Source organism: Zonotrichia albicollis, chromosome 19 (assembly GCF_047830755.1).
Source record: "Zonotrichia albicollis isolate bZonAlb1 chromosome 19, bZonAlb1.hap1, whole genome shotgun sequence".
Taxonomy (NCBI): Eukaryota; Metazoa; Chordata; class Aves; order Passeriformes; family Passerellidae; genus Zonotrichia; species Zonotrichia albicollis.
In genome coordinates, this window is record NC_133837.1 from 10,747,239 (window position 1) to 10,769,631 (window position 22,393).

Genomic DNA, 22,393 nt, shown 5'->3' on the forward strand with positions numbered 1-22,393 from the left:
GTAAACTGGCGTGAGGTTGGTACCTCACTGGGGGCACATTCCAATACCAATGTCCAAAATGGATCATTTTGCCTTGGAATGATTTTGCTATAACTGTCAGGAGTCTTTGGTACACCGAAATGTCCACGCTCCAGTGACAAACACGAGCCTCGGAGTGACAGTTCTATTATTCAACCCAATTTTGCATTCCAAATATCCTCATCCTCTACAGATGCTGAGAATACTGTTTTCCCCATCACCATGGGTCCCAGCAGGAGATGCTCTGCAGAAACAGCCAGAGAGGAGCAGAAATTGCCATCTGAATCCCTGCATTATGCCCCCGGAGCAACATGTGACGCTTGTTTCAGCCTTTATTAGCAGAGACACAAGGAAGCTTTTATCTTCTGTTTACTGGGACGGGAATGAACACAAGGAGTTAATGTGTAACCATCCTTTTGTGGGTTTTTAAGGGCAGAGCCGCGGCCTGGGGGCACTCGGGACGTCGGGGACTGGCAGGATGCATCCCCTGGCACTGCTCGGGTGCCTGGTGGCTCTGAGCCACTGCGCTCTGGCGACCAAAGGTGAGTGCCTTCTACCTCCTGGGACAGCCCATCCTGGGGTGGGAATGGGGGAAACTGAGAAAACAACGGGATTTTAAAGCCTCTAGATAATCCTGGTCAACTGTTTCGAACAAGGCTTTCCTCTGAGAGGTTTTCTTCTCTTTTTGCTTTCTGCTCTTCCCTCTGTCTCTTCCTGTGGTGAGAGAGTGGCTGTGAACAAAAGCATCAAATGAAGGAAAGCACAAGAAACGCAGACAGATGTTGTGGGACCCAGCTGCCTGGGTGCCAGGGGGGAACTGTGTGTGTGCCAGGAATGAACCTGCTCCATCCCTGCTCACCCCTCCATGCCCGCACAGCTCCTGCTTTGCTTTTCTCCTCCCGTCCCCCACACCCAGAGCTCCGGGCACTGTCTCCTGTCCCCTCTCCCTGTGTCTGCCATTTATTTCTCCATCCTGCGCTCCCTGTCCCTCTGTGCTCTCCCCTCGGTGGCAGCAGGAGCCTCTCTCCATGTCCTCAGCAGGAGCTCAGGCTGCACCCTCCGTTCCTCCCTCGCTGTTCCCTCCTGTTCTCACCCTCTGGCTGATGAGCTGTTCCTGCTGTCACCGTGCTAGAGCTGTTTGCAAAGCAGAGCTGGCTCATGGAACAGAGGGTCTGCCCCAGTGAACAGAAAAGTTGGGGAAAAAAAGGAATTTAATTACAAGAAGAAATACCTGATTTCAGGCTGACCCCCTCCAAACGGATTTGGATTAAAAACGAAAGTCATTTCTTTGCTTCTAAGTCATTCTCACCCTGTTTTGTCCAAGGCAATTTACTGTAATTAAATCCACAGAATCACAGAATGACCAGGTTGGAAGAGAGCTTAAAGACCATCGAGTCCAACCCAGCCCCAGCCCCTCACCCAACCCCTGGCCCCCAGTGCCACATCCAGGCTTTGTCAAACACACCCAGGGATGGGGACTCCACCACCTCCCCGGGCAGAACATTCCAGAACTTTATCCCCCTTTCTGTCAAACACTTTTCCCTGCTGTCCAGCCTGTATTTCCCTGGGTGCAGCTTGACTCAATTTCTGCACCACCTTCATAAATCCTTTTTGGAGGAAAAGTAAATTTTAGTTAGACACCAGATCTAACTGGGACCATTGGTAGAGCTGCTGAGGAGAAGAAGAACACCACATTTTTTTCTGGCTAATACTTATGGCAGCCATCAGCTGCCTCAGGAAGAAAAAAGCTCAGGGCAGGGAGATTCTATAACTCATAACAATTGAGAATCCTCTGCTTCAAGCTGAGAAATCAAAAGAACTCCAATTTGCGAACTGGAGAACCTGCAGCAGATCCTGACCATGCCTGACCTCTCTCCAACTTGTAAACAAAACCTCTTGTAAATTCCTCTCCTCCAGTGTGTCCCAGGCCACCAGAAGTGTTGTTTGCCACCCTCAATGTAGACAAAAAGGTGTATGAAGTGGGTGAGGAAGTGGAGTACACCTGCCGGCCGGGGTTCATGCCCAACAGCGGGCAGAGGAAGTACAAGTGCCTGCCGACGGGCAAGTGGGCCTTCAACACCCTGCTCTGCCTCCGTGAGTACCAGCACCTCCGGCCCCTGTGGGCACGGACCTGAAAGGGCATTTCATCATCCACGGCAGGAATCGGATGGATTTCAGCAGCTCTCTCTCCACTGGTTCTTCCCTCTCTTGTTGGAGGACAGCAGTGTGTGGAAGAGGGGAGGTGATGGAAAGGATCTTCCATCTGTGTCCCACCCTGCCCTTCAGCCCCAGCTCTCAGTGTAACAGAAATTGCACTAGGGCTGTGTCGCACACACCCTTTCACTAAAAATCCTTGCTTAGGATTTTTTTCTTTCTGAGGAGCTGAGGCCTCAGAAACAAAATGTAAACACTGGTTATCTGCTGCTGTGGGATGCAACAGGTGGATCCGTGATCGGTCTCACGTGGATGTTTGGATTTAGTGACCAGTCACGGCAGAGCTGGCTCTCGCTCTCTGTCTGAGCCAGCTGCCTTTGTTATCATTCTTTTCCATTCTATTCTTAGCTTAGTTAGCCTTCTGAGAGGAAACCTTTCTTTCTATTCTTTTCAGTATAGTTATAATGTAATATGTACATATCATAACATAATAAATCAAGCCTTCTGAAATATGGAGTCAAATCCACATCTCTTCCCTCATCCAAGAACCCCTGTGACCACTATCACAGGGCTGGATTTTCACTGGAAACTCTTGACCCAACGCTTCAGGGTCTGAGTTTCTTCAGCATTTTAATACCAGCAGAAGTTCTGTCCATGTGTAGGACACATTTTTCATTCCCAAATGTCACGTACACAGAGGGGGATGGAGATGGGAGCAGGACAGGAGGAACCCTCACGCACCCCAGCCCTGCAGTGCTCATTCTCTAACAACACGTGCTGCTTCATAACCCCTGCATTTATTGCATCCTCAGATGCATTCCCATCATTTCATTGCAGACAACTTACATTCCTCAGGCCATCCAGTGTTAAAAATATTTAATCCCAAAAACTTGTATTTTGATAGAAACGTAGAACAGCCAGACTTGTGAATGTAGTACATGGGAGTGGAGAAATGTGAAAGACACCAGGATGACCCTTTATGATCTACTTGTTCCCAATAGAATGAAATTATTATGTCATGCCTCATGAAATAATATTCTCCTTTTTTAATATTTAATAAACAGCAAGGAGATGTCCCCCTCCTCCACCCCTGCAGAATGGGAAAATGGAGTTTGAAGAGCTTCAGTACCAGAGTACTGTAACTTTTTCATGTGATCCAGGGTAAGTGTTCCCTTCCTCATGCTGCTCAATAAACAGCATAAATCACATTGTAGTATCACCCACTGCCACACTGCAAGACAGAGAACACTGAAAGCTGCACATAAATCTCATCTACATTTCAGAAATCGTTTAAAAAAAGCTTTTCTGGTGATCCACCTCTGTTCACTCTTGGCTATAACATTATGGGGCTTTGCTACTCCAAAGAAAAGTCTTACAAATACAGAAAGCACCGAAATAGCAGAGATTTTATGCAAAAAATTTATTCTGGACTGCTTTCCCCTGCTTTTCAAATCCTCTTATTACATCATGAGATGGAATCCTCCAGCAGAGAGTAGATAATCTCCATCAAAGTTATGCTGTTGGGCTCTGAGGAGTGGAAATTGTGTTTCTATGCCTTTCCAAGCTCAGTAAATGAAAACATGAGGTTAATCTTAACTTACCTGCAGTAAATGCACTTTTTCTCAGGGATATTCATTAGCTTTAGGAAAAAGGATGAATTTAAAAAGTAGTTATGGTAAATGTAGGGAAGAATTTGATAGCAGCATGTATTTAATTGTACTTGGGCAATTAATGACAAATCAGGGCTTACCTGGAAGGGGACAGGTGAGACACAGCCTGGAGCTCACTGAAAAGTGTCAACAGCCTCAACAACCTCCTTCTGTAAAAAAGCAGCAAGATAAGGAATAAATAAATTCAACTGTGACACCAAGTGTAGTAATGGGACTTGATTTAGTTTTGTTAATTCTAATTTACTGGTGTTCAGCTGTGTGGTGTTGAAATGCCAGACTCATTATGAGTATTTCTTTAAAACTCAGAGTAGATGCTATTTGTGTGAATACAGATGATAGGAGAAAAGTGTGTTATGTGCATATGGAAATTGAAATGTCTGGGATTAAAATACAACAATGCACCTTGGTGACTTTAAGAACACTAAATTGTTTCCACTATTTGGTCCTATTGCCAAAATTAATTGCCATAATTAACTGGGACCTCCTCCCAAGAAACCATACCATTTGCATTAGCAATCACAAATCAATATTTGCTATTTACATACATCCACAGTATTAATCAGCTGTAGAAATTAATATATAAAACAGAATATAAAATTGAAACAACAAAACATCTTTCTGTATGGAGCCTTCTGCCCGGGTCTTTGCAATATTTGGATATTAACAGTTTTTCAGATCTGATTCTAAACTTCCTTTGAGATCAGGAACTGTTAAACTAGAGAAGGATTTCAGAGCTGGATTCTTCATTGTGTTTATGAGAAATGGCAGATCTTTGATTGATCCCCCTGCTCTGATAACCAGGTCTGTTTGTTTCCAGCTACAACCTTGTTGGGTCAAGAACGAGCCAGTGCATGGCAGATGGAAAGTGGACTGGAACTTTTCCCCAGTGCCAACGTATGTGTTTCAATAAAAAATAAGTATCTTTATTCTTATTCCAGAAATATTCCTTTGCATTGCTCAGAATTATATATACTCTTATTCAAAAGTCTCCTTTAGTGCTGTGCAAAAGCTGGTTGGGAAAAATCAAGCAAAATGCTGCATATTTGGTTTTCTATGTGTGGGTTTTAGAGAAATACAGTTGAAAGGTCTGAACAAAAGGTCGGGGATCAGGGATGCTATTTACAGCTGGAGGTAAGATGCTTATCCACTCAAATTCCTCCTCCCTGTGTATAAAAAGAGGATATTGTCATGCCTTTGTACTTATGCAGGGTTTTGCCATAACCTATCCTGCAAAAACACTTGACTGAAAAGCAGTAATATTAGCAGAAAAATCCAGCAAAAATCATGAATTCCATACTCTGAGGCCCCTCTGACACTTTTAACTTAAATTATATTTTGCCAGCTGTGATTCCATGTGGGTTCATTTAGTCATAAGAACGTTGCTCCTCTGATTCCACAATTATTTGATCGTTAAGATTTAATTTTCTGAATGCTTTTTTTTTTTTCCTGAATGCTTTAAACCTTTTTCTGAATTTTTTGAATTCTGTGCTTTTGTAGCTGTGACTTGTGCACCTCCCTCGCTCTCAGAATTTGGGGTCATCTCTTTCCGTCGCCTACATCCTGGAAATGTCTCTCATTTCCTGGACACAATCCAGTTTGAATGTGTCCCTCCTCTTGCCCTGATTGGGAATGAGACAGCCACCTGCATGGCCAATGGCACCTGGAGCAGCATTCCAGTGTGCAAGGGTGAGTAACTCACTTTTATCCATATTCCTGAGAACTATAGATACAAAATTAAATGAACAATAATATTTTAATTTTTTTTTTTTTTTTACAACTTTAATTGCAAACATACAGCACAGCTCCTCTGCAGCTGAATTCTGCAATCATTGAGGCTTGTGGATCAAGGAGATTGCTAACCCATGGCACATAACATGGGATTGACAAAACGTTTGGTGCAGGTGTAAAGGTTATATAAACAAACCCTGCTAAACATGGTGCATAGTGGGCAACCTGAGCCTGGCCTCCAGTGTGCAGCCAACATTTGATTCCAAGTGCTCAGATTCACCTCAGAAACAGCCAACCTTACCCTCAGTCCTAAAAACTTCCCTGCTTTTAGTTAAATTGCACCATGTTTTAACTCATGTTATAACCACAGATTGCAACGGATGTGGATTTAAAACAAGTAATGTTTATTTATTTGTTGTGGTTTTGAAGCTGCTTTCCCCTGTCTGTGTTTCCTGTGAAAGACACTGCAATGACCCGCTGTGAAAGTTTTTGTACATTTTCCAGGTTTATAGCTGTCTCTTTGACCTGTGACACTGCTAAAGCTTTGTGTTTGGTTTTGCCCCCCAGCTGTGACCTGCCCCACTCCGATAGGAATAGAGAATGGGTTCATAGAGTTCGCAGTGCGCAGAACCTACCACTACAACGAGAGCGTCAGCTTCGGCTGCCAGTCCGGCTTCGTCATGGAGGGACCCAAACACTCCCGCTGTGAGAGCTCTGGGAACTGGTCCACAAAGCCAGCCTGCCGAGGTGAGCACCCCCATCCCCAGAAACAGGGAACAAACTGAGCTCCTCCACCTGGCCCCTGCTCTGACTGTGCAGCCGTCACTTCCTGGGACTTCTGCTGGTCACAGTGACCCCGAGATGGGTTAGAAAGTCTCTTTTTCCAGCCCAGCAGTCGAAGAAGGAGAACTCTTCTATTCTCAGAACTCTTCAGTTCTCATTCTCAAGGTTTATTGTTTCTTATCTATAAAATTCTTCCTCTGGCCTGCTGAGCTCTGTTCAGCAGGTCAGACAGAGGCACACTGTGCGTTATCTTTTTATACTAAAAACTACATATATTTTATATATGTATATTATTTACCATAACTTCCCAATACCTATCACCTATGTTAGACAGTGAGCTTCTACTCTAAACCAATCCAAAAGTGCCACCATCACAGCAGAAGATGGAGGCCAAGAAGAAGAAGGAGAAAGGCTGGACACACCCAAATTCCCCCATCTCGACTCCTGAACCCCCATTCTAAAACCTCCAAAAAATCTATTTTTCACCCCGTGACAGACTAGCTACTATTCTACTTAGACTTTCTTGGCTTGCAGACCCTCATATAAGGTTGATAATTTTTTCCATGGGTCATAATCAAAGTCACAGGTGTCTTGGGCTGTGTGCCAGGGTCTCTGAGCCCCCTGGCAGGGTTTGGGCAATCCAGGACAGCCAGAGGGATGTCCTGAATTCCAACAGTCACTCCTTTGTGCAAGAGCTGTGCTCAAAAGGATGCAAAAAAAAGGAATTGCAAGGGCCTGATAATCTAAGCCCTCTCCCAACACTGAATGTTGTATGACATTGATGTATCTGGATTGACTCCAATAATCAGCCATGTAACTTTATTCTGTCTGAGCATTTCCTCTCCTCTTTTTATTTCATGTCATCAGATATTACACTGAGGCTGGATTTTCACTGGAAACTTTTGACCCTATGCTTCAGGGTCTGAATTTCTTCAGCATTTTCATACCAGCAGAAGTTCTGTCCATATGTGGGACACATTTTTCATTCCCAAATGTCACATACACAGAATTCTGCTGGGATCTGTTCTACCCCCTTTTCAAACCTGCTCCTTATAACTGGATTTTTTTCCAGCACCATGTAAAATACCAGTTAAGAAAGCAGTAGTATTGTACAACGGAGAGAAGAAGAGGGTTCAGAACGACCTGAAGGATGGCATTCTGCATGGAGAAACTGTCTCCTTCTTCTGCAAGAACAAGGAAAAGTCCTGTGCCTACACTGTAGATGTGGCGTGTGTGGATGGCAACTTCACCCTCCCTGCCTGCTTTAAAGGTATGAGCCAGGCTGACAACAAACCCGCTCCTGGTGGGGGAATTACAACTGCTTAACGTGGGGGACAATGTCAGAATTCATCTTCAGTGAGTGGCTATTTGAATTCCTGGGTGTTTGAGTTATTGGGCATTCTGGAAGAAAATGGCCTGAAGGGAGAATGCTCAGCAAAAATTTTCCTTTGGTTGTGCCACAGCCCTGCTTTAATTCCTGTTCTGTTCTAGAAGATGCCACTTAAAGATGTTACTACCCCAAAGAAAAGGCCATATGTGAAGTATTCTGAGATTTCCCAAATCCTTGGATCAGCACCTTCTTTAGGGACAAAAAAGCCTGAACACTGCTGCAGGTTTGAGAACCTGACATATTCCCTCTTCTTCTGGTGAATTATTCCCACCTTGTGCTGATCAGGAAAACACTTTGGACCAGGAGTGTTGAAAAGCAGCTGAGAGCTGTGGGGAGGAGTTGATGCTGCAGGAACAGCTTCACAGGCACTCAGGCTTTTAGAATAAATAAATAGACATTACCAACTTTGCCAGCAAGAGGAAACGTTTCACACTTGTTCTGTCAATATTCCTTGCATAGGATTTTCCTTGTAAGTTTTAGTTTCATTTCTAAGCAGAGGAAAAGCACAGCCTGTCCACGATGAAAACATCTCTCCTCACATTTGGCTTCTGATGTATGTAGCTTGGCTTTATTAAGATAGAAAATAAAAGTGTATTTCTTGACTGCTCACCTCGCTGTTGTTTTCAGCTGTCACATGCTGTAAGAAATTAACCCAAGTTCTTCACTTGCTCCAACAGAACGTGGCTTTTTCTCAACTCTGGTGAAGAAAGACCCCTCAGAGATGAAAGCCTGTGAAGATGAAGCCTGAAGCAGAGAAATAACCCAGTACTAAATTTCTGCCTTGCTGAGACAGAACATTCCACATACAAGAGGAAAACTTAGGTCCTGTGAGTGTAACTTGGGTCTTGTAAATGTAACTCAGGTCCTGGAAGTGTAAATTTCCAGGTGAAATCTGGAATCTGTGAATGCTTTCTTCCCTCCCACCATCCCCCTCCAGTCTCTTCCACAAGCTACAACATCATTTCAGCCATTAACTTCCACTCTCCTGTCTCTGCCTTCTTCCAAATCCCTGCACTAGTGCTTCTCTCTGCACATTTCCAACATTTATGCAACTGTAAATGACCTCCTCAATAGCAGTTGCTTTACAATAAAGTGATTTTCAGCCACTACTGTGTTCTTATTTAATATTACCTAATCATCAATCAGATCCTTTAGCTCTAGACTGATTTATAGCAAGAGGCCTTAATCATTGGTAATTACTGGGTTCTGATTCCATTACCACTCCCCTGTGACAGGGAGTGGACCTTTAATTATAGATAGGCAGAGGCCACGAGCCTGGGATTTTCCAGAATTTACGTAAGTAGAAAGACTGAGATTTCCAAATGAGTTTAGAAGCCAAGAATCCAAGCATGATTTAAACACCAACAGCATCAGATAAAGGGTTTTTAAATATTGCTTAAAAACCAATTGCTTCAGTTAGTAAGACCATTTACATTTTAGAGATTCTAACTTCACCTGAAACTGTTTTAAACCACTGTTAATTTTTACCTCTGTTTCAATATTACACAACATAATTGCTTCAGTTTTGGTTTTTTGTTGTTGTTGTTTTTTTTTTAAGAGAACTGTACACCATTGAGCAACAGTTCTGATCTCTGATCATTAAGTAGCTCTGAAGTAAACTACTTTTAATTTGATTTATGGTACAGGCAGCTTACTGGTATGATCCAGTCTGGCAAGTTTTGTGCTTATGTCTGTATTTTCATTTAGAAAAAGTAATTATAATTTCAACATACTAGAAAGTGATACAGAAATATTTGTGGTACACTTACAATAAATTGTCATGAGTCATACAGGGTTCCCTCTGCAGTTTAAAAGCCTTTTCTTTGACAAAAAGCATGAGCTCCACAGTAAGTAATAATCCACTGCAGAACTTTTAAAAGGACCATTTAACATTAAGATCAAGCTGCTTGTAAGATGGTAGAGCTGCCATTAAAGAACTCCAAACATATTCTAATTATCTTTTTTTTTTTTTTTTTTTGGTAAGGTACGAATATTTTAATAGCATGACTGATGTAATTCATCCTTATGCTTCCTATTTTTAAGGAGAGATTGAGGCAGCTATTATTAAATATTTAGTACTTTGTACTCAGCAATATTTTTTTTTTATGCAGAGACAGACAAATTCATGCTGGCAACTGAATATTGGTGCAGTGTGTGCCATATTTTGGTTGAACACATTTAGGTGGAATCCTCAAATGAAGTTTGCAAGATACCCCTAAGTCCTTCTAAGACATGCATAGCTCAGCTGGCAGGAGCCAATGAATTTGGAAATCCAGTCTAAATGTGGTGTGGATCCATCTCTGGGATCAGGATGTTCAGGACAGTTGCTGAGATACCAAACACAGTTTAATATTAACTCGTGTGTCACAGCAAACCCCGTGAAGTTGGCATAAGCAAACTTAGCATTCACTGCCCCCTAAATGCAGCTTGCCCCTGGAATGTCTGGTGTTTTGCACAAAAAACAGCTGCCCCAGGAAAACTGAGGCTTTTCTAAGGAAATTTTCCCAGTTCTACTTACCCATACACAGAATAATGACAGAACACATCAGCTGGCCCTGCTTCCTCACTGGATGTGAAGCACTGGAATACTTGAAAGGATCACCCTTAGGAGCCAATGTTCACATGCTGAATTTATTATCTACTCTCCTGAGGCAAGAAGAGGGAGAAAAAAAAAATCTGTGACCTGTTAACTCTTTGAAGTAGTGAGGTGTTTGTGAATCACAACTTTCCAGACATGAAAGATTTGCTCAGAAGGGCTGAAAAATAATGTCTTGCAACTCGAAGTGTTCCAGAAGCTGGTATGAGGCAGTGAGACCTGCCTTCTTTTTTTTTCTGTATTTTTGAGATGTTTGAAAAAATGCCTTAAGCTGTGTTCATGTTACTTGTGGCAACCTGCTGAGACAGTTAAAGAGATAAGAGAACATGGTAAAATGTGAGGGGAAAAAAAAAAGGATTGAATATGTTTTGCTTAAATGACCGTGTTTTTACAATTCAAATTGGGAATTTGTTCTGCATTCTGGTTGGGATATCTTTGTGTTCTGTATCAGTGTGTCTACAGTGATTTCCTCAGGAGAGTCAGGGCACATCAGTGCTCCTCATGTCCAGGCTTCAGCTTTGGATGGAGACAAGACCTCAGCCATTTCCTCAATCTTGTGGTTTTCTTTCTGTTTTTTTGGACAGAAGTTTTGCAATTGTCAAATCACTTCAGGTAGGCTCCAACCTCTGTGGCCACCCTGCTCTGCCTTGGGAAGCAGACCCAGAAACTGGATCCGCTCCCTCAGGAAACTTCTCTTGGAGTAGTGGTTCCAGTCATTGATTTTTCTTGGCCTCATGCTCTTTTTGATGATGTTCCAGCAAATTCAGTTTTTCAAAGTATTTTGTGATGAGTCTGACAGAGATACACTCAAATCTGAAGGCAATGAGCTGAAACACAGCAGCCCTGCTCTGCTGCAAGGATCTACCATGGATTTAACCCACATGAAAAGTGTCCCGTGTTCCAATATACACCAAATGACAACTATTTTAAATCGGAAATTTCAAGATAATAAATCATCCTTGTAATGTACTCTTGAGATTCTACCATGGTTGAAATACTCCATCAGTGATTTTTGCACTGCTTCTGTGCAAATGTGGGTTTAAGGCACTCTGAGCAGGCCCCAGTGTAGCTGTCACATCTATCACCCAATGAGCCCTAACACAGAATCATTCCTGCTGAAGATTAGCTCAGAAATCAAAGAAAACAGCCAATTTCCTACTGTACATGCAAAGGTTTCTTGTTTGATCTCTATGTGCATCTGAATCAAACTCAGAAGTGCTGAAGAGTTTGTTTGCTCGAGATAAAAGCGCTTTAGATGCTACAACAGAGCAAAGCCCATGACAGATTTTGGGAAAAGAGAAATGCACGAATCAAAGAGGTCAGAGGGTTTATTTGGGATTGTACATACACACAATCACTTCATTCTCTCAGGAAGAGACTGAACAGCTGAAAGATTTCTCTAATTCTTTTGGATTAATTGATGGTTTTCTAACTTTCTAACAAAACAAGTACAACTCCTGTTTTTTGTGCAGAAGTGTCAGGCATGTGCTTTGAAATTCTTCTATTCCACAACACCCCCTCATGTTCTCTGTCCTTGGGACAGGACAACCCAGAAACCATCAGCAATATGGAGCATACTTAATGTTTTAAAGTGAGCTCAAAATCGCTCTATTACCTACAAGAATATACTTGAACAGACTTTACTGAGAAACTGTGAATAAAATTGGCTCTGCAATTATTGAACCTTCTCCTGAAATTTCATTCTCATTTTATCCACTCATTTTTCTGGCACCCACTGCTCAGAGGCTCAAAAGCTACTTCTGATTTATTGACCTTTAACTTCACGGTGGCAAATATTTCTCACTAAGCTCTAAATAGAAACATTTTTTCCCCCAAATGTTGATCATAATGAAGATACAAGAATAGAAACAGCCAATATCCAGCTAGCAGGAAAGATGATAAAGTTCTGGAATGTTCTGCCCGGGAAGATGGTGGAGTCACCATCCCTGATGTGTTTAACAAAGCCTGGAGGCGGCGCTCGTTGCCGTGCTTTAGTTGAGGTGTTGGGGCTGGGTTAGACTCGATAGTCTTGAAGGTCTCTTCCAAGCTTGTGTGATTCTGGGATTCTGCGATCTCCCGTTTCTGCCCCGCAGCTTCCCCGAGGCTCTCCTGGGGACTCCTAAGGCGTTTTCTGAGCGGATCCATAACTATCCACGAAGGGAATCTGGGGGAAAGCACTGCGTGTAGCCATGACCGCACTGCTGGGCTGTGGGGACATTCATCACTTGGCGCAGGAATCACAGAATGAAATAAACATAGAATATCCTGAGCGGGAAAGACCGAGTCCATCTCCTGTCCCTGCACAGGCACCGCAACAATCCCACCCTGGGCATCCCTGGCAGCGCTGTCCAAACGCTCTTGGAGCTCCGGCAGCCTCAGGGCCGTGCCCATTCCCATTCCCATTCCCTGAGGAGCCTGGGCAGTGCCCAGCACCCTCTGGGGAAAGAACCATTTAAAATCCAACCTAACCCTCCGCTGGCACAGCTCCAGCCGTGCCCTGGCTGCTGTCCCCCGCCACCAGAGGAGAGCCCAGCGCCTCTCAGAGCTGTGACTGCGGTGCCCCACCAGCACCTTCCTCGCACTCCTCAGTCCCGAGAGCTTCCCCCGTTCCTGGGGACGAGCAACTCCCCGGCCCCTGCGGGCTCTGCTCGCCGCCTCCATCCCCAGCCCGAGGCCGCCCGGGCCGGGCCGGGCCAGCCCCGGTCACCGCGGAAACGGAAACGCGCGGGGCCGGGGCCGGGGCCGCCGGGAGCGGGGCCGGTTTGAACGTTCGGCCGCCGCCGCCGCCGCCTCCCCCCGCCGTGGCCGCGACCCGCAGCCCCCCGAGGTAACGGGGCAGGGCCCGCGGGGCCCGGCGGGGCAGGGAGGGCAGCCGGGGACACTGGAGTGCGCCCCGGGCCGGGGCACGGCCGGGGGCACGGCCGGGGGCCGGGGCTGAGCGCCGGGAAGGGCCCCGGGGCGGGCCCGGTGTGCGGCTCCGCCGGCACGGAACGCGTGCGGTGCTGGATGTGCCAGGAAAGGCCCCGCTGCGCCGGGGAACGAGCGGCGCGGGAGCGGAGAGCGCTGCTCGGTGCGGGGCTGCTTCCCGAAGAACTGTCCTGACAGCTTCTCGCTTCTGCTACTTGTAACTATCGCTCTACTTGATGTTTCCCCTCCTTCCTCCCCGCTCTTCTTAAAAAAAAAAAAAAAAATCCAAACCTCTAATTCTAAGGAGTACCAAGTTAGGAATGCGGTATCACACAAACGCCTTGAGGTGTTTTATACAAATTGGGTGTAATGAATATATTTATTGTGTGGTTGGCTAGTCAGTTTCAAATCTAAACAAGCGCATTCTTGTAGATTACACTGAGAACCTGTTATTTACAAAGAATCTGCCTTAGCTTTGTGTTTGTTTGAACATAACACATCTAGTTTCCCTTTCTGTATTGTTCCAAGCACATCCTTGTGTGACCTAAGAGGAAGAGAGACTGATGTAAAACAGAATTTGACCGTTTCTACATCAATGACATTAATTTTGCAGGTTAATTTGTGTGCATTCAACATGAGCAGTGAAGATGAAATAAAGGAAAGACTGGATGCGGAATTAGATCGCTGTATCGTGGCCATGAAGCCCTATGTCCTTAACCTGCAGAATAGTTCAGGTACAGATGGTAAAATGTGCATTTAAACACTAATAACAAAGCCCTAGGGACTGACAATTATTCTGTGTAATTAATTTAACCAGGCACTTCATCTCTGACATTTCAAGGTACAGTTTTGATGAGGGTTTGCACAACTTTTAAAGTTGGATGTTTCAGGTACCTACTGCAATTGTTTGACCTTATCTGTCTTGTTTTCATGATGTAAATGTGCTTTTGCACATTTACAATACATTAACATCTATCTTTAAAAACCTAGTTCAGTAGAAACTAAAGGGAATTTTAAAGGGAATTGTTTCTGAGATAGCACATATTTTTTAATTATAAAGTTGTTAACATTTTTTCAGGAATGTGTAATAATAGGAACATCAATTAATAAATGATGTTGCATAAATCTAATTTTTACAGCAAGCTGGTTATTATTAAAGGCACAAACCCTACCAGTTAAGAGCTTTATATATAAACATTTAACCAAATGAATAATTTCCTTATCTGATAACAAATCTTGTGTAAATAGAGATTTATTTTTTAAATGGATGAGGATTCATTGTGTATTTAAAGCATTAATGCTCATGCCAGTTGTAAGTTGTAGTTTATGGCAGTTCTTGCAGTGAGTGCAGAGTTCCTGGGGTTTCAAATTCCATGTTGTTTAAAAAATGATGTAAATTTCTGGTAAACATGAATTTATAGAAAATGTTTGTGCAATATGTAAACTGGAACCATTGTTAAAGACTTGTTTTTTATTCTAAGTCTTTAACCATTTATTTTATTTAGTTTGGTCATTTGGGAGTTTGTTTTGTTTAAAACTTTGGTGTAGAAGAGAGAAACATACAAAATTGGTGACAGTGATGGCTTCTGTTTTCTGCATGTGTTTGATTTGCTCTGAAAATGTATAGTGACCCCATACATCTGTATTTTCAGAAAGAAAAAGATGCTCACTGTGGATTAAAAAACTCTGCAAACCTGCAGCAGCAGGCATAGGAATAGTGGGAAGGGAGAATCGAAACTTGTATGCAAAACTGCTGCTCCACATGCTGCAGAGGGGAGTTCTGAATGGTCCCTTCACCCAAAAACCAGAGGAAGGAATCCTGAAAACTTTGCCTGCCTACATGGTGAGTGTCACTACTTCATGACAAAAACTTGTTAAAAGGTGTCCTGGAATTGCTTTTCCAAATGTGACAAACGATTTCTGAATGGGTTGAGTGGAACTCTGTGATAAATAAAGGCATTTCTTGTAACTGATGCTGGGAAAACCTTGCAATGGGCAAAACTTCTTGTGTCTTGAAAATTCTGGTTAGAAGGTGTATGGAAATGGTGTTTGAAGGAACAGAAAGGTAATTGCTTTCTAGTTCTTTGGAAAAATGTAATAAAAGGCCCTTGAGGCTTTCTTTTGTCCTAATCAGTGGATAGTTCTTGTGAAAGGAAAATTGTTCATAAAGGTGGTGATTTTAGTAGCCTAAGAAGACTATAGAATTCAAATAGACATCATTAAAGTTGCAGTTTGCTTTCTGAAGAACTTAATATGCTGTGTACTCTCTGGATGTGTACTCTTGGCATCAACTCCAGTGACATAACAATGCCAATTTTTGCTAAAATTACCCATCCTGTAAGAAGTGCTGGAAAATATTTACACTGTTGCCATGAATTCCCATGGGTTGGGAAAGTGGCATTTGCACACCTGACTGACCTCAGAGGAAAAGGAATGATTGTACTGCAGACAGTCCTGCAAGGGATGGCATTAAGGGTGTGAAGAATGTATGTGTGTAAATGTATTCTCCTGTTGATTTTGCATTTGTTCTCGTTCTAGTCAGTTTATTTTGATGAACCAAGTTCACCAAGAGCTCGGAGCAGGCAGGCTGGCTGCTTATCTGAGTGGGTGGTGGGAGACCTGGGCAACCAGGACAGTAATCTGTCCTCTGTGGAGGACTCATCTTCAACAACAGTTCCTGCATCTGGGTAAGGTTTCTGTCCTTGCTTCAGCGGTGTTTGATTGTATTTAATAGCTGTAAGCTGTTAAATGATGAGTTTGGGTGAGTTTATGGCACTCCCTCATGGACTCACCATCAGTGTTTATAGACAGAAACTCTGGTAACAGCTTCAGGGTAATCAGAACTTCTAGACTGCTCTGTTCTTGCTTTTCTTCATTATGTCTTCTTCTCTGACTTTACATCTCCTTCCATGTCCCATCCCTCTATCCTCTTCCTCTTCTCCCCCTCCTTTCAGTTCCAAACACTTACCATGGAAAATCAAAGCCTACATCTGTAGTCTCAGGCCATGATGCTGAAAGCAGCTGTTTTATCAAATAGTTTTAACTGTCTTTTTTCCCTGTAGATTAGAAATATAAACAAGCACACAGCTGGTGGATGTAGAGGTTGTTCTGTGACTGTTGCTCACAGGTTTTTTAGAGGAAATGCAATAGTGGCTCCTTGCAGATAAGCAAGTTTTGCTGAGTGAGATTTAGGTTTTTGATCTGCAGCAGCCAGTGAGCTTAAACTGCATCCTCAGTCCCAGTCAGCTGAGAATAGAGCTGTTTACAGCAGGGAAAAAGGGTGAAATGTGTTGTTGTTATTAAGGCTTGTTTTCCTGTTGGCTTAGAAAGATGTCCCTGCAGTATTGAAGGAGTGACAGGCTGGTCATTTGGACACTTGGAAAACTTCAGCTCTATTCTGTCCTAATTTGTGGGAATCTTAGGTAAATTCCAGTTTAACCTACTGTTCTTAAGTATTTATTTTCTGGATTATCTTACCTAGTACAACTTTGTGCTGATTATCAGGATCTGTGTTCCTTTTTTTTTCCTTTATGTGTCTTCATTTCAGTCATGGATGGAATTTCCTCTTGTTTGCCCCTTTTAAAGCCTCATTAATGTTTAACCTCTGAAATCCTTAGTGAAGGAAGCACTCTTAGACTTGGAGTGAATATCAGTCAAAGCTCAGTGGGTGCTGTACAAGAGGAAGTGAGTGCTCAACTTCTGCTTTTGTTTCATTGTGTTAGAAATACATTTTCAAGTTTAGTTTCATAAGTCCAATGCTTTTTTCATGTCTTCACTTACATCTTTCATAAGTGGCCACCATTAGCTGATCTCTTGTAGGCACACTGATGTTTAGGCTGTTTATCATCATTTTCCAATCATGTTTTTAGTTTTCCAGCAATGTTTTGGATAAGTGACAGATGGACACTTGCAGGTTAAATCACATTGAGTATCATGAAACTCTTCTGTATCCATTAGCTGTGTGTAATTCTAACAATCATTTCAAAAGTTTCTCTTATGTCTGAGATCTCTGTACCTCCTTTTCTTGAGGATTAGGGGCTCTTCTGGTTGCTTGCATTCAAGCTTTGATAAGAACCTGTGGTTTTGATAACAGACTTGTGGTTTAAGAACCAGAGGCAGACAATGGAGAATTTCCAGTTGAGTTATGATATTACTGATTTGGTCAGTGAATTACAGAGAATTCACTGGAAAAGGAATGATTCTGGTTTTGTTTCATTGTGTTAGAAGCACATTTTCAAGTTTAGTTTCCGACATACAGAAAATTATTAGGAGGAGCTGTTCAGATATCCTTAATTTAAAAAAAAAAATAGATTTGACTTTATGAAAACAGGGAATGTATCATGTTTTAGAAATGTTTTTTGAGACCTTGGGAGAATTTTTGTTACTGTTGTGCCGTGTCAGGATCCCTGGCCTGGGTCTGACCAGGTTCTGTCAGTCCCTGGGAGCAGCATCAAAGCCAAAATATCACTCTGGGTGTGAGAAGCAATAAAACAAAATCAGCACAACTCTCCCCTGTTAGGACAATTTTAGCACACTGAAATCTCTACAAGGCCCTATTTGTGGTGTAAAAATACACCTAATTAATCTGAATTCCTGATTTGTGCTGTCAGCTGGGGTGGGAATTGCATATTCCTCCCTCTTCATCCTGAGGTGCAGTTCCACCCATTCCCTCCCTTCTTTGCCACAGTTTTTCTCTCTTTTCTACCTGGTTTATAGTAGAATATTGGAATTTGATGTCTTTTCCCACTTTGTGTCTGAACCTAAGATTCAGCTTGGCCTGGCAAAGTTCCCAAAGGTATTTTTGGTGTAGTGAAACTTAATTTCACTTTTCCCCTTCTGTCCTGTGGGAATGAAGCAATGCCTACATTGGTAATCAGAGTGGTTCCCAAGGCTCTGCTGAGTTCTCTGGAGACCTGCATTGCAAATTATTCCCTGGATTGCAAATTATTCCATGCCAGGAGAAGCAAGTAAATGTAATTGAATAATGTTACTGGCTTAAAGGAATTAAAAATCAAGTGTATATGCACAGCTCTGCCAGTGGATGCTTGGACCAAGAGTTGGGCTGTGTCTAAGGAAATCTGAATTAGTGTTGAAAATTTTGATAGTAGATTCTGTAGATTACATAAATTAATCTTCACTGCAAAAAGAAACCTAATTTTCCTGCAAGTTTTGCAGAAAAATACTGAAGTAAATATTTCAGCTTCAGCTGTTGCGTTTTGAAAAAACACAAAATATTTACATACTTAATATTTACTTAAATGTGACCATTTTAAGATATTACCTATGTCCAACATATAGATCCTGGTTTTCTTTGTATTTACAATTTTGGATGAGCAATCAGTGAAGGTGAAAATGCAATATATTAAATATTTCTGGATGTGCAGTTTGTAGGGAGAGCCAGCAGATGGTGACCGAGTTCCACTGTATTTGGCTCTCTCCTCTGAATGTGCACTGGGAAACTGCATCCCTGGGCATGGAATTTGTGTAGCTGGATGAAAATTTTGCATTCCAGCCATGACTCAGTTCCTACAACATTTTCTCAGGGCATAATAGATAATGTCAGTGAGACATGTTTGAGTAACTGCTTGATGTTCTTTATCTCAAGATTCTCTCCTTTCAAAGACCCAAACAAACAGGAATTCTTTTCATAGTGATTTTTATCTTGCAATACAGATAATTCTGTGTTGGACAATTTTGACTTTTCCATATGAAGTTGTTTTTCAGCCTAAATAAAAACCTTAGATATACAAACCTTGCTTGCAAACTGGGGTGTTGATGAATAAATCCAACCTGCTGGGACTGGAAAGGTGCAGCTTTATTTTGAAATGTGAGAGGGTTGGTTTAAAAAATATTTAGATTGGTTTGAACAGAAACCTGGGCTTTCTGACCCTGTAGGAAAATTCTACTCTATGTTTATAAAGTGTGCCTGAAAACATTGTTAAAGGTTAGTGTGTAGTCATGCTGGACCAGGAAGAACCAGTGAATTTCCCACACTTTGTTCCTAGAAGGAATATTTACTAATCTCCTTTATTAGCAGCAAATTGCTGCCTCCTCCCGTGCCGTGCTTGGGCTGCAGCAGGAGGTCACAGGTTGATGTCAAAACTCTGCTCATCCTTCACTACCTGCAGTGGGAGGAAACAGAATTCATCTTGTGCTTTTTGGAGCCTGACTTGTATTAGCAGGAGGCTGGAAAAGGTAATGGACAGGTGGTACATACTGGATATGAGCAAAATTGTGTTCATCCTTTCAATCTTTTCAAATTCTGGTTGTACAATCAAGTAAAGGAGCTTCCTTTACAGTTCCTCTTCAAAAGAGCAAGAACAGAACTAAGAATGCATCTAGGCTGTTGTCTTCCCTTTGGTGTGTTTGCAAATATTACAGGTAGCTTGGGTTGGCTTGTGTATTTGTTGATGTTCCTGAATGATGAGGGCATGAATTCTGTTTTCTCTCATTTTAACAATTGGAACTTTATTGCATTGTTAGGTAACCTGAGTATTACTCAGAAAGGAAATCTGATGAAAGGGCAGATTTACTCACAGGCAAAGATTTATCTCCCTTTAATTAAAGGTAATTTTGTGTCAAATGAAATCTTGGTAAGAAATGCAAGAGGCAGTCGTTGTGTTATCATATTCTTTTTGATCTTTTTTACCCCTAAGACTTTGCTTATCTAAACTATTTACTGCTTTGTAATTGTTATTGTGCATCCATACATGCTGTTTATATGGGATTTATTGGTGCTGGAAGGGAAGGTAGGCTCCCAGTTGTTGCATTTCTCTGTTCCCTGCTGTTCTGATGAAAGCTGGGGCCCTGTGCTTTGTGAAAACTTTGTGTTTGTCTCCCTAGAAGTGACTGGTTTATATTGTACATCCAACAGTTGTTGTTCTGTTCATAAACACTTCATTCATCTCAGTGTCTTTTTGGCATAGCAGCCATCTCATTTGCTGCCAGATGGAAAGGAAGGGAGGTATTGAATGCTCTGGTTTGACTTTAATATAATATGGCCAGTCCTAGGAAGGTGAAGGGACCAACAGCAGTTTTTAATTACCTTAATACCTGTGGATCTGACAGTGGAGTATGTGCTGAAGGCTGTTTCACTACTGTTCTGGATCTTTCGCTGTATCAACCCATCTAATAAATGCTTAGAACTTCTACTTTATCTTGTTCTTTTTCCCCCTGCTCTGTGGCTGAGAAATGTCACTGGCCAGGTGCATCAGTGACAATTCTCCTCACCTGTCTGCTGATCTGCACTTCCCTTTCTCAAGTGTTTTATTTACAGCAAAAGCTTTTCCAGAAAATGTCCCTCCACTGGACAGAGCACTTGCTCATGCTGTGCTTGTGTCCTGTCTTGTGGGCATTTCTTTACCATCCCCCATAAATTCCACTTTAGTCCATAAAACAGAAATGAAATTAAGCCAAAACAATCTTTGGGACTTGTTCCTTTCCACCTTGGCCTTTCAAGCGGCTGCCTTTGTACAGATCTGTGTATGTCATTCCTGTCCTGTGTGTGTTATAGGATCATTTACCTTGTTCTAACCTATTTTTTTGATCTTAAAAGTCTCCCCTATGGTGCAACCAACCATCACCTTAATTCCTCTTCTCTGAGTCACTGGACTCCATTTTATGTTGTTTCATATTCTTAGCAATATTGCTTCAAAAATGTTCTCTTAGATCAGCCCTCTCCTTAACCTGGATTTATCCTAAAATCCTTTGGGAGATGTTGGGTCATGTAGTGAAGGAAAACAAAGAACACTTTTTAATGTACTGTCATGTACACAATGTTTCTAGTGGGTTTTTTGGTGTGGGGTTTTATGGTGGTGTTTTTTGAATGGAACACTCAAGGCTTTTGTTTGCCTTTAACATGAAATTTTTCTCTTTTTTCTCCTTTCTTTTTTCGACCTTTCTATCTCTACAGTTATTTTATATATATTTTACCCAATTCTATTCTGTGATTAACATCCTTTGTGTGCCACAAGTTGCTGAAAATGAATTCCTCTCTTTCTGCTTCCTCCTGTCATTACTAACAGGGACAGACTCAGTGAGAAGCCATCAGTCATATCCCGTTGTCTGAGCTCTCCTCACCGCACGGATGAAGATGACCTAGGCACGTCACTGTCTGTAAGATGCTTCTCCTTTTTGTCCTAAAGCTCTGCTTTCCCTGAGTTTTATATATCCCTGTAAAGCTGTTATTTCCAGCGGTGTGGGTCATGATCCCTGTGTAAAGGTGCAGACGTTTGCGAGGGAGTGATAGGGAGTGTCAGGCTTTTTTCTGATTTTTGCCAGGGTCAGGATTAAATGTGCTGGAGGGTATTTCTTGTTGGGACTCATGTTTATTAATTCTTATCTATGTCACAGACTCACAAACCCTGAGTTCTACAGCACTTCACTCGAACCAAGTAAAAATGGAGCTCCATCTCTCTCTCAACAAGGCCTTTTAAGGATAAACTGTCTAATTAGAGAAATGACACCTAAATTATTTTTACTTATAACTCAGTAACCAACCACCCATGCCCTGTAATGTGGACTTTTTTTATCCAATTACACAAAACCACCCAAACCCATGGAGAAGAAGGTGAAGAAGAAGCAGCCTCTGCCCTAAAACCTCCATCTTGCTTTATATATATATTACTATATTTTAAAACCTTAAACTCTGAGTTTTCCACCCTGTGATATCACACACTTCTGTTCAAACTCACACCCACAATCCCAGTTCTGTCATTCAGTTTTTGAAGCTTCTCCATGGCCTCAGGTTAATGCAGGTTTCTCTTGGGGGTCAGTGCCTGGCAGCACAGAAAATCTCAAATTCTCACTAACCAGGGTTCCAGCCCAAACCCATGGAGAAGAAGGTGGAGAAGGAGCAGCCTCTGCCCTAAAACCTCCATCTTGCTTTATATATATATTACTATATTTTAAAACCTTAAACTCTGAGTTTTCCACCTTGTGATATCACACACTTCTGTTCAAACTCACACCCACAATCCCAGTTCTGTCATTCCATTTTGGAAGCTTCTCCACAGCCTCAGGTCAATGCGGTGTTCACTTGTGGGTCAGAGCCTGGCAGCACAGAAAATCTCAAATTCTCACTAACCAGGGTTCCAACAAGGGAGGACTAAAGCTCATCAAAATCTGTCCTCTGCAGTGCAGGGGAAA

The 22,393-nt window shown here is 42.4% G+C and overlaps 2 protein-coding genes across 7 annotated transcripts in view; both read left to right on the forward strand.

The window, feature by feature from the left end:
* Positions 1 to 401: 401 nt before the first annotated feature.
* On the forward strand, positions 402 to 8,849 carry APOH (apolipoprotein H). Of its 2 annotated transcripts, XM_005494909.4 has the most exons (8): positions 402 to 560; positions 1,936 to 2,112; positions 3,237 to 3,333; positions 4,660 to 4,736; positions 5,340 to 5,528; positions 6,138 to 6,317; positions 7,426 to 7,623; positions 8,421 to 8,849. In XM_005494909.4, exons 1-8 carry the CDS (start codon positions 497 to 499, stop codon positions 8,489 to 8,491), a joined length of 1,053 nt encoding a protein of 350 aa, XP_005494966.1. In that variant the 5' UTR covers positions 402 to 496; the 3' UTR covers positions 8,492 to 8,849. The 2 variants fall into 2 exon arrangements, with proteins under 2 accessions (XP_005494966.1, XP_005494967.1); XM_005494910.4 differs by lacking the exon at positions 1,936 to 2,112 and having other exon boundaries at positions 409 to 560.
* A 4,165-nt stretch (positions 8,850 to 13,014) lies between these two features.
* CEP112 (centrosomal protein 112) overlaps positions 13,015 to 22,393 on the forward strand; it is a 199,014-nt gene continuing 189,635 nt past the window's right edge. For 2 of the 5 annotated variants that reach the window (XM_074555132.1, XM_014272662.3), the window contains exons 1-5: positions 13,018 to 13,166; positions 13,860 to 13,980; positions 14,899 to 15,089; positions 15,785 to 15,933; positions 21,271 to 21,361. In XM_074555132.1, coding sequence (XP_074411233.1) covers positions 13,881 to 13,980; positions 14,899 to 15,089; positions 15,785 to 15,933; positions 21,271 to 21,361 — 531 coding nt within the window. In that variant the 5' untranslated portion in view covers positions 13,018 to 13,166; positions 13,860 to 13,880. Of the gene's footprint in view, positions 13,464 to 13,859; positions 13,981 to 14,898; positions 15,090 to 15,784; positions 15,934 to 21,270; positions 21,362 to 22,393 lie in introns of all 5 variants that reach the window. The other 3 variants (XM_074555134.1, XM_074555133.1, XM_014272661.3) reach the window with 3 other exon arrangements.